The sequence below is a fragment of the Mustela nigripes genome, chromosome 4 (assembly GCF_022355385.1).
Source record: "Mustela nigripes isolate SB6536 chromosome 4, MUSNIG.SB6536, whole genome shotgun sequence".
Classification (NCBI taxonomy): Eukaryota; Metazoa; Chordata; class Mammalia; order Carnivora; family Mustelidae; genus Mustela; species Mustela nigripes.
Genome location: NC_081560.1, coordinates 34447992 through 34460681, shown reverse-complemented (window position 1 = coordinate 34460681; position 12690 = coordinate 34447992). Strand labels below are relative to the sequence as shown.

Sequence of the window (12690 nt, the reverse complement as noted above, 5' to 3'; positions counted from 1 at the left end):
AAACAGGTAGAAAACACCACGTGCTCCTCCCAGACTGTGGGAGTATTAGGGTACAGGCTCTCTCTAGGGTACACCAAGGAAGGCTTGCATCAAGCTGAGGAACAGAGTTGGCCATTAGTGCACTTGTTTTACTTGATTTTAGCCTAGATAGGTAAATAAAGTTTGACAGGTAAATAAAGTTTTATCAGGAGTGCATCTTGAAGTGATTTTTAAAGCTATTACTCTGTCTAGATGCATGTTATACATATTTATAATAAAACCCTGTGTTACTCATATATATAATCTCTACCATTTGAGTGTATGTGTGTGTACACACGTGCATGTTTGTCTCAGAATGACCATGGGGGAGCATAGGACCACTCACCCGGGAAAAGCTTCATTAACTATCTCTGGGAAGAGTAAGTTCTGTTCATACCAAGTCATCCCTGGGCAGTATTCTATTTTGATAATTTCGTTACAATTGTGAATTCTAAGCATTTACATTTTCTTTGTATGTGTACAACTAGCATTTAAACTGGGTGCTTGGTATGAGAATTCTTTTGTAATTTTATTAAATATGATTTGTGAAAAAGACCAGGGACTGAAGATGACTTGCCCATGCTAATAGATTATAGGCTGTAACAAAATGTTGCTTTATATAGCCACTCCTGCAGCTGCAGTTTCCAGTGTAGTTATTATCGGCTACAATATCACCCAGGTGTTTTTTTTTTTTTTAATCAAAAGAAGTTCATGCTATTGACTCATTACTCCCATATTTATTATTCTTATTGAAAATCACTAGATTTAATTCTATTGGTTTCCCTCCTGATTGAAAACATTTGAACCCGAAAAGCACAGTATTTCTTAAGACGTTTGTAACAATTCATCACAGATATGAAAATTACAATCATGCGCCATTGTGTGAGCAATGATTTAAAAAAAAAATTCTTTACACATATGGTAAGCGGGTGACCAATGCTATCCAGGTTTGAAGATGCTGAATGTTCATATAACTGGTATTTGAAATTTTGATGTGTATTGCATTCGTTACTGAATATCAAGAATCCATTTTTTTGCTCATATAGAGTAAGTTTAAAATGGGGTCTTTTGTAGAAGCACCTATCCTGTTTAGAATGATATAACAGATGCTGAATGTTCACATATCAAACAAAATGCCAGCTTTCTGTAGAAAAGAGGTGTCAAAAAGTTTCTTTGTACCTTTAACGCATGTGATTATGTAGTACAAAATGCAGAGTTTGTAAAATTTCTTGAATATACAGGCAAAAAAATGAATAATTCAAAACAACTCATAAGTTCTACATTCTATTGTCCCTTTATAACGCAGGCAGAAGATAGCAGTGCGCTCCCAATAGAGCTGAATTTGCACAAGTTACACCTCTGAAAATGCCAGATGGTCTATGGTCTACTTTTGAGAGCTGTCACATATGTAAAGATTTGAAAAAAGAAAGACAGCTGAATGAGAGCAGTGGATCATTAAAGGGAGAGTGAGGGTCCCTAGGCATCACTTGTGTCTTAAGAAGCATTGTGTCGTTCCCATATTAGTGTGCTGCTTTTTTTTTTTTTTTAAAGCCATACACAACTTTTACACAATGAGGAGAAGAAATCTGTTTAAAGCCAAGGAGTTGGGGTTTAATCAGTGAGATGTTTTTGTTCTTTATATGAGAATAAAACCCTGTTTCCGACTTGGTTTCACTTATAATTTTACCATAAGATTCAAGTCACACCCATGAAAAATTAGCAGTGAAGTTAAAATAAATGTTAAGATAGCTAATCTATCTAGGGTTTATCCAGTTTTAATTTGACTTACATACTGCATGTATCTGAACAAATCATAAAACTACGAAATTGTGTTAATGTTAAAAATCTGGCATAAAGAGATAATACTCGGTTGTTACCTGACCGTAATACAAACTATAGGAAAAATAATTAGGTGACAGTGAAACAAAAACGAATGTACTATCATTTATCTGCCAACAGAAATAGATATCATTTTGAAGACTGAAATGTAGATAAATCATTAAGGATATGTTTGAATACCACGCCAGCCATACCCGGTAATTTGCAAATAGTCAATTTTGATAGTAGAAAAAGGTCAGATCTGTCAGTTTGAGAATTTGGTGGCAAGACATAGTTGTCTTTTACCACCTTTATTTTTATTTATTGAGAATGTTTAACTCTGACATGGTAATTTTAAATTTTTCTTGGATTATGGACTATGACAGGACATTTTTGATTGATAAGAAGGCTACTTAGCATGGGTCAGTTGGACATTTCAATTTAAGCAAGCTCTCAGATTGCTTGAAATATTCTTTTCAGAGAAAAAGTGGGCCAAAACATTCCATTTATTTGGCGAGGTTACTGGTAAATGCTCCGCAAAGAGCACCAAATGAGGTTTAACTGTCTTCTTTGGCATCCCTTTAAATACATATGCATAACTATCCATGTTCAATAGCAGTCATTAGGATGTCATTCTAGTTGATACAAGAAGCTAGGGGAGCAGCAGATTAATCTCTAGATCAAATGATTGCACACCCATAAGAAATAGATCTCCTCTTGCAGATGCCTTGTCCAATTTTGTTATAAGAAGGTCACATAGAGCTGCTGAACAGAGAAGTAACCTTTTCTTTTTTTCATCAAGAGTAAGGAGAAAACCAAAATATTTTGATATATTTTCACACCATTACTTTGTGGTTTTCCCAAATATTTAATTTTTGGATAATCATTCTCCAGTATCGCTGAAAAGAACCAAAAAACTGTATTGTATGAGGAGCTCCTAAGTTTCATAAATCAGGTATTAATGGTAACAAGATTTGGTAGGAAAGATGCTTTTGTTTGTTAAATAAAGAAACGAATGTCTTCAAAATTGAAATAGGCACAATCCTGAGTAGAATGTTTTGATATGTTAAAGATGTTTTTCTTCAAGAGACATAGGATATGTGAACAAAAATGGAAGTAAACAATGTGCTAAAGACCGACTCAAATGCAAACTATCTTCTTTGTCAAAAATATATACCGTTTTGGCTAATCCCCAGATCACAGATAATTAGGTCCTTTTAGACATTGTCAATGCCATGTATAATTCTTAAGCTTTGCATGCAGTACTTTTTCTAAATTGAGTTCTTAGTATTCAGATTTAATTTACATTTCCTAACTGCTCATAAGCATAAATGGAAAAAAAAGACTAATTAAAATAGCAGGTTTTGGTTTTGAAATTACAGGAAATTGTAAAATAGTAAAATTTTGGCAACGAATGGAATAGTTTTTGTTCTTTCTGTTGTTTTTGCTGCAGCACTATGATTGATAGCTTTGCTTAGGGGCTACTCAATCAATGTAAATGTTGATTTTAATAACCTCATTACTTAACCAGTATAAACAAATAACATTTGGGAGAGAGAGGAGTCAGGGCTCTTCAGCTGCAAAAACTCCAATTCACTGTGGCTAATTTAAATAGAAAAAAAACTTACTAGTGATGTAGTTTTGGAACATTGGTGAGGTTTGGTGGGGTGGGGTACAGAGCCAATGGCCCAGAAAGAATTCTTGAGACCTCTGTGGTGCAAAAAGGTGATTTTATTAAAGCACAGGGACAGGACCTGAGGGCAGAAAGAGCTGCCACACGGGGTGGGGCTGGGGGTTTGTTGTGAGGATTATCTGGTTACAAACTGGGGAGTAGGGGGTAGGGAAAAAGGGAGGTCTTCAAAAGAACCTTCATATGCTAAAGAGGGCCTACAAAATACTGGAGGCCTTGCATTGTCAAGTTAAGGTGATTTTCCCCTCCAGTAAGGCATTAATATTAAGACAGTTGAGAGCTTCCTAGAGGGTTGGGGACACCCAGGAGTGGGGCAGTTGGTGGAAATGTTGCAGGGTGTCAGCTTGGGCTTTGTCCTCAGCTTGCCTTCTGCTGCCTCCTCATTAGCACACGGACCCTCCCAGGAGTTCCAGAGCCAAGATCATTCCCATCCATTCAGTGGGGCTTCTCTGTTGACAGCCCCACTGCTGCACCATCAGCCCATGGTCCGCTAGGGAGTGAATATCAGACACTGCACCCCACTGCCAAGACCAACTAACGCCTTCTGTATCATTTGTGCTGAGAGTTCCACCTTCCTGGTGTGGCTGGGGTCTTGCAATGGCCACTGCTGGTCTGTAAGTCATCCTTGTGCTTGGTGGGGCTTAGGTCACATATCTGCCCCTTAACTGCAGAAGAGCAGAGGAATGGGATAGAGGTATTGACCAGAAAATCTGTGAAGGTGTTCAGAAGTTCCAGGCAGCACAAATGATGAATAGTCATGTTGCAGAACCCGGACTGCATCCTGGTGGAAGAACCAAGCAGCACTCGGAGACTGTGGAGGATGGGAGGTTTATTTAACACCGGCAGGCTCAGAGGAGGTTGTTCTCCAAAGGTCTGAGCCCTGAGCACAAGCAGGGAGGGGGATTTATACCCTTCTCCTTCTCCATATTTGGTACTTTTGGTGCGTGCCGGAATCGGAGTAGGAAAGAAGAACCTGGAAGGGCTTTGAGATGGGACTGGAATTCCCTTGCTGGTTTGGTCCGCCATCTTACATCTTAGAGTACAGTTTTTCCCTATCAGTCATCCTGCTTCTTTATGAGTCACTGTCCAAAGAGTCAAATTTGTCCTTCCATAGTATCATGGTGGTAAGTCTCTTATATTCTTTTTAAAGATTTTATTTATGAGAGCGAGCATGCATGCTAGAGAGCTGGGATTGAAAGACCTGCGGATCCCCTTACCCAAGAATTCAACACTGCCACAGGATGCAAACAGCAAGAGGTTCTTTATTGTTTCGCAGGCGCCTGCGGGTGTCAGCGCGCGCCTGCGGGTGGTCAGCAGCTCCTGCTAGCTGAGCACACCAGGCTGGGGTGGTGCAGGATTTTTATAGACAGGTACAAACAAGTTTTGGGTGGGGCGGAGCTGATTGGCTGACAATTTGAACATTTGAAAAAGGCATACTTGGTGTTAGCGGATTGGCTTTGGAGGACCTGCGTGCTCGAAGAAAAAGGCGGGAAGGGGGAGTGAGGAGGGGGAGTTGGACCTTATTACTCAGCAGAGAAGCATCCTGCCTACGTGACTATGCGGCCCCCTGCTTACTATGTCTGGGCTATTAGCAGAAGGTATCTTGTTCAAACAGGAGACAAGTGTCACACCCTAAAAGCCAAGCGGTTACAGAAAGGCAAAAGAGCAGTTAATTAGTTAACAACTGGGGGGGGGAAGGGTCTTTCAGGATCATGGCGTGAGCTTGAAGCCAAGAGTCCCATGCTTAACCAACGGTGCCACCCAGACACCTCTCATATTTTTTCTTCAATCTGAAGTGTTTTGCTTTTCATATATAGGCATTTAATGCATCTTTAATTTATCTCTATAAGGTATATATGCACTTAGATGTGCAAACACATACATGTTTGGAGTGCTCTCTTCTTTTTCTGCTGGTTATTTGTGCTGGACCCATAACACATGGCTTTAGTTGCTGGGGTTTCTTAAGAAGACTGTGTAGTAAGTCAGGTGCTATAACCCGCTTTTACTTTCTTAAAATTGCTTTAGCAATTCTTGCTTATTTTTCCTTATAAATTTTTGGATCAGATTCTCAAGTTCCATGTAAAAGTCTGTTGGAAATTTTTTGGGAATTATACTGAACAAAAAAATTGGGGGGGGGATGAATATTTACTCTACACTTAGTAGGATTTTCTTTTATGTCCTTCAGTATTGTTCTGTGATATTTTGCCAAGAATTTCCCCCATTTTTTTCCCTAGCTTAATTCTTAGAAACCTAATGGGAGCTTTGGGAGAGGCTTTTCCCTTTACTTTATTTTTACTTTTTTGATATTGTAAAGGGTTCATTTTTTTCTTGTATATTAGCTGCTTGGTTACTGTTAGCGTAGAGGAAATTTATTGATTTTAATGTGGTTGATCTTGTGTATATCTTCTTAAATTCTTAGTGTTTCAGGGTTTGTAGTCTCCTAAAATTTCCCCTAGAACATTCAAATTAGGAATGCATCTCAAAAATATTTTTTCCAGACCGGTTATTTTTTTTTCATGTTATATTGCTTTCACCAGTGCCTCCAGTGTAATGTCGAATAAGATGGATGAAGCTGAGCCACTTTTTCTTGGTCCTGATCTAAATGGGAGCATTTCTTAAGTGCTGACATTTAATTTTGGCAGATGTGTTTTGTCAGATTCTACTTCTAACTTTTCATAAATGGTTTATTTTTTATACCAAATTAAAAAACAAATATAGGGAATGTTTTCTCCAGGATTCAAAATGAGATAGAAACAGTGCCTGGCTGGCTCAGTTAGAAAAACATGTAACTCCTGATCTTGGGGTCATGAGTTGGAGCCCCACACTGGGTGTAGAGATTACTCCAATAAAAAAAACTTTAAAAAAAATTAAAGTAAAATGAAATTAAAAAGAAAACTATTTCTTTCTATATTGTCTAGCTATGATACTTGGATTCATTGCTTTTTTCCTTTTTTCTCAAAAGATAATTAAATATTTTATCCCAGTATCAGGGTTATTGAGATAATATTGACATGTTTCTAGCACCAAAAGAGGGACCTGGTACATAGAAAAACAAACACTTGCTGTCTAATGAGTGTATAATAACTTTTTCAAATTTCCAACTTAAGTTTTCTTTATTTTAATTATTTATATTAAGATATAATGTATTATTTGTCCCAGGGGCACAGATCTGTGAATCCCAACTTAAATTTTCTTAAAAAACAAAGCAGTCTTTCCCACTATTTTCATATGCCTTGTATAAAGTCACTTTTGATGACCCTGCCCCACTAACCTTTTTTACTAATTATGTTTCCTCAATGTCCATGTTTATTAGTATTTTTCCTTTTTTTTTTTTCCTCTCCATTTTGTAGAACCGTGGGTAAAGCCCGGAGCTGGGGGGCAGGGGGTCGGTTCCTGAATATATTTTGATGATTTTCAAATATTTCTTTTTTAACCGGACCAACATTTCCTGTTGTTTAGCCCAACCCCAGCGCTTGCCTCAGCTTCCAACGTGCTCACAGGAACCAACTGAGGAAGAAACCAGCAAGATAAAGAACGGCCACACAAGTCTGAGCAATGGAAATGGAATTCACCATGGGGCCAAACATGTATCTGCAGAGAATCGAAGACTTTCAGCACCTGTTTCTCACAAAATGCATAGAAAAATTCAGTCCAGCTTGTCTGTAAACAGTGATATCAGTAAGAAGAGTAAAGTAAATGCTGTCTTCTCCCAAAAGACAGGCTCTTCACCTGAAGGTAAGTTGGAGATATATGCTTATTTTATTTGACTGGATGAAAATCATATTCACCAATAACTACTTGATCAAGCAAACATGAACCAAGACTCCTGCTCATATTTCAGACAAACTGGAATTTTGGTAAAATGCAACCACTCCAAAGGAAAACACAGGCTAGGAAAGGAAGTGCCAGCAGCTGACATCCTGCTTTAAAGATTATTGTCTTCTAGAGTGAGGAGTCATTACTTTAAATAGAACTGATATACTTAACTGTTTTTCATACCATGTTTAAAAATATGAAGGCAACATACTGGTGGTGGATGCATGTGTTTTTTCGGTCTCTGGTTCATTTTATTATTCTGTGGTTCAGAGAGATTACCTGCTTGTATGTTCATCTTGCAAATGAGTTCTTTTCTTTTCTTTTCTTTTCTTTTCTTTCAGTGTTCCAAAATGCATTGTTTATGCACCACACCCAGTGCTCCATACAGTATGTGCAAATGAGTTCTTAAATATGCAGCACTAAAATGAGAAAAAGATTTGGTGATTGTCATGTTCTTGCCAGAGAGTGGGGCCACGCTAGTATCTTCCAGCTATCAGGGCTTCCACAACCAACCCCCCACCATTCCCCACTCACTCTGCTCTGGCCTTTAGCGCCTCCCATGGAGGTACAGGGGTATTCTCTGACCTCTCAGGAGCTAATTATTATGTCTTCAGTTCTGTTCCATCCTGCCCTTAGCCAGGTCAAAGGCTAAATACTATGAACCTGAGGAAGGTTTTCTCTATTATGACCCAAACCTATCTGATGACAGTGGGTTTATAACCCACAGACTTCTTTTATAAAACTAGTTTGCTATATTATATATGGATATTTTGTAAAAAGAATAGTCTCCCTACCATGTATAAGGTCCCAGATTTCTGCCAGCCTATCCGTGTTCCTCTCTTTTTCCTCTTTCCTCTCCTTTAGCAGTTCTTGGGATCCAAAAACTCAAATCTGTTTTCTAAATATAGATGTAGATGTATCTTTCCTCCTGCTGGTTGGGGTATATCTGATTTTTTTCTTATTCCCCTTACCTTTCAATTTTAATTGCCATGAAATCTTAAGTAAGGCAAATTCTGTCGATGCTTCTGTGAAGTTGGCCATGCTTATTCATAGAGATAAATTGAGTTGTAAATAGGAAATTGTATCGAGAGTTACCAGTAGTGAGTGGAAGAAAGGATATTACATTTTGGCTACAGGTGTCGCAAACTCAACTGAGGTAAAGTGTTGGGTTGTTCAAATGATATGATAATAAATGGTCTGCATAGTTCTAGGTCAGTGACACTACTTTCCAAACTAATTAGATAGAAAGGGACATGATTGACACTTTAAAATGAGTTTGACATGTAAGCTGTATGGCCATCTCTGAAGCAGAGAGAGGCTGTTAACTAAACTGGCTCTCCAAGGAGTTGGGAAGGCAATGCAATTTTCTTTAGAGTATCTTTGCTTCTAGGTGATTGGGTGAAATAATTGAAATCTACTTGTTTTATACATTTGAATTTACTTATTACAGCCTTAACCTCTTATTTGCCATTTAATATTTACTTATTTTAAAGAATGCTCTCTCAGTCCAACCGGAACAGTGCGTATCAATCCAACTTGAAATAGCTTGTGGAATTTTTAGAAAATTTTTCATTATTTTCTTATTTTTAATACCACATCTGAAGTTATTTCTGATGGAAGAAGGCAGCTGCTTCTTCTTTTTTTTTTTTTAAGATTATTATTTATTTGAGAGAGTGTGAGTTGGGGGAGGAGCAGAGGGAGAAGGGAGCGTCTTAAGCAGACTCCACACCCAGCACAGAGCCTGACACAGGGACTCAATCCCACGACCCCAAGATCATGGCCTGAGCTGAAATCAGGAGTCAGACGTTTAACCAACAGAGCCACCCAGATGCCCCAGGAATACAGCTTTCTAAGTAACCTACAAAGGAACAGGAGAATCAATAGTGTTGAAGAGAATTCTACTCTTCCCCCTGCTCTTGATCACGAAATGTTTTCCAGACTGGAGTGGGGGTACGAGTCCTATGAAACACAAATGAAGGGGTCTAAGTATATTGTAGAGTGTCCTATCCAGAACTTGGCCGGGAGGCCATAGAACTTAGCCGGTTCTGTGTTCCTGGTGTGGGGATTGCTCAAATCCAGATGAAAATTTCCTTGTCCCAGTTCATGTATATTCTCCAAATTAGGTGTCCTCATGTTTTTTGATGCTATTTAAAGTTGAGCACTGACGTTCAGTTTTGAAGCTATGTTTCTTCTCTGGTAAATGTGCTGTAGCGAAACAAAAAAGGACAGAGCAGGCAGATAGCAAGTGAAAGGACCAACATTGTGAGTGTGACCACCAGCTCGCTGGGCAACTCGGGTTTCTCTGGGGCTGCTTTCTCTAGAAATTGGTTTGGAGGAGAAATCTTCCAAGTTAGTTTGGGTTCCAAGATTCTGTGATGCTGTTCTCCCAGCAGGACTGTTCCATTGCAGGGCAAGTTTCTTGCTCAACAGAATATGGGATTCCAGGCTGAGCAGAAATATAATACTTGCTGAATGGGATGGGGCAAGGGCAGGGATGGATTTGGCGCACAGGGATGGCATCTGGATTTCAGGAGCTCCGTACGTCAGAATAGTAGGTCTTAAACACTCGATTTAGGACACGAATAAAAATGGATAAAAATTATTCAAAAAATGAGGGGCTTAATATAGTTTTCTCAGTTTTATTTTTCTTTCTGTTTTACATTTTCTTCGATCTTTATTGTCTGTGCCTGTTGCTCTCACAGTAAAATGAGCAAATGAATAGCAGAGTCTTATTCACCATAAACCTCAAATCAGCTAACCACAGTTTGACAATGTGTGTTTTTCTGGACAAATGTCCCTTGTGGTTATTTTTGGGTTGCACATGAATAATAGCGACAAGCACAGGGGCATTTTTCTGACTCAGATGATGGAATTAGATATTTAACTATTTCATTTTTCTTCAATAAGAGAAGTAGGGACCTCTTTGCTGACAAGTTTGGGAAAACTCTTGAGATGGGGACTCCTCACTGCCACAGAGCTAAAGACTCACCCAGCCTTGGAATAGAGCCCGTGCGTTGGCAAGATCTCATGAGCTCTAACCGCGGGTTAGCTACAGCAGGACTACAAGTAGAAATGCACACCATCGACTCTCTTGCTGAGTTGTGTTGATTGGTCAGTTCCTTCCTTCTGTGTTCCTGCTGCACTCATGTGATCTCCTTGCATCCTCCCCATAGCACTGTAAGTCCATCAACTCTATGTGATTTTCTCATTGTAAATGAGGAAACTGAGGCACAGAAGGGTCAGGTGAACCCACTGACAGCAGTTGGTATGTGGTAGAAATGAGATTCAACCTCAGACATTCTGACTCCACAGCCTGTGCTCCTAAGCACTGGTATTTTGCCTTCCTAGAGTTCCCTGAGATAAAGGTAATTTCTGGTCATTCCAACACTGCACCGTGTTGACCCGGTTACTTGTGGGTTAGGGAGGGATCTTTATATACATGTGCCTTTCCAACTAAAAGGAATTTGCACACTTTTGCCCTATGCTTGTTTTCCTTTCTCAGAGGCTGGACTCAGATGAATCTGTTTTGTTTTCTGATTTATTGTGGTGCCCAGCACAGTGGCTTCCTGAAGTTGCTGCCAGTTAGTGAGTGAGGCAGTGTATTATCTCACATACCTTTATCCTACTCTTCCTTCAGACTGGCCCTGGAAAATAAATGTGTACTCATATTCATGAAAAAATGTCATTTTAAAAAGTGCCTTTTATGCAGTAGAGGAAAAAAAATACCCATGTTGGAGAACATTGTACTTTTTATTTAAAGGTTATTAAATAGGTAGATTCCTACTTGTTTTGTATAATTAAATATTTTCATACATACTTTAATTTTCTGATTGCATCACCCAGGTGGAGAGTTTTAAGACTAAATGTTTAAGATTCTTGACCTTTGCAATAATTATAATATGATTTAGTATCCTATAATATTCAAATTGCCAAGGGTTTTCATTAGGCTCTCAGACACTTTTCATGTCCTAGGAATGGTGAATCCTAACATTTCAGGTGTGCCAATTAGAGCCATGTATTTTTGTAAAAATTAAGAAGTTTCAACAAAGAGGTTTTTAGAACAGACTGCATGCCTTTTGGATTAAGGTTCCATTGTATATGTACCTCCAGCTCCAGGAGCTCATTGAACAGAAATGTTGACTAAGACCATCTAGAACCTTGTAGATGTGGTAATACCTAGGATCTTTTTGTTTTGTTTTGTTTTGCTTTTTAAGATTTTATTTCTTTGAGAGCGAGCATAAGCAAGGGGAAGTTTACAGAGACAGGAGCAGGGAGGCTAGCATGGGGCTGGATCCCAGGTCCCTGGATCCCAGGGCCCTGACCTCACCCAAAGTCAGACGCTTAACTGAGCGAGCCACCCAGGCAGCCCAGATCCATCTCATTTTTTCTCACACGGACGCTCTGTGGCCTACTTTTCTTTTCTGTGGTCTACAGATTAGAACACAGATGCTGGGACCAGTCTGCTTGGGTTCAAATATTGGCTTTACCGTTGTCTGATATGTCTTTGGGTAGGCTTTATGCCTCAGTATCTTAACTGTAAAATGGGGAGGTTATTGGTCCCTACTTAATAGAATTGTTGTGAAGCGGAGTCGCTGTCGAATTCCTTGGAGTTAGAATAGCAGTCTGGCCCAGAAGGAAGTGTTTGGTAATGACAAGGACAGCAGTGACACTTAAGGAACTCATGGGGGTTAAGAATGTTAACTTCCTTGAGAAGGCAGTGGAGACTCAGTACATCCGGTAGAAGGAGAGACGTTCCAGGCTGAAGGGGTATTATGATTTACTGTGTTTTTTCCAGAAAACCATCAGCATCTCACTGTTCAAGTGGGAGTAGGAGCAGGGAGACTGGAAATGTGACAGTTGGCAAGTCCACACCACCCCTAGGATGTCCTGTTCCTCTGAAGCTTTCACGCAGCTTCTCAGAAGGACATCATTTTATATCCAGTGTGCATCTCTTTGAAAAAAAAAAAAGTCTTCTCTCCATAATGCAAAAACTCCATGGTTGTTTTTTTAAAAAAACCAGATGCCTTAATATTTGTTCAACATGGCTACCTAGTAAGCACCACACAGAGACGGCGCTTACCATCCTTTCATGTGTTAGAAATAACTGCAACTTTCGACTTGTTGAGCTGGGATGCTACCAAGCCCTGTGAAGCCTTTGGATAGACCTAAACTCAGTCTTTGATTTTACTGGTTCTCTCTGCTTCCCTCTCTTCTAACTCTTCTGTTGGCTTCCTACCTTTTTAGACTCCGCCTCCTCCCCCTTTTCTGTGTATTTCCCCTTGTTTTCATGGGGAGCAGTAGTTTTTCATGGTCTGTAGGAGAGGGACAGGGCATGGTAATCAGGAGGA

The 12690-nt window shown here is 39.4% G+C and overlaps 1 protein-coding gene across 1 annotated transcript in view; it reads left to right on the top strand.

Moving 5' to 3' along the window:
• MDFIC (MyoD family inhibitor domain containing) overlaps window positions 1-12690 on the top strand; it is a 91020-nt gene that overhangs the window by 47245 nt on the left and 31085 nt on the right. The window contains exon 3 of the mRNA XM_059396533.1: window positions 6986-7261. Coding sequence (XP_059252516.1) covers window positions 6986-7261 — 276 coding nt within the window. The remainder of the gene's footprint in view (window positions 1-6985; window positions 7262-12690) is intronic.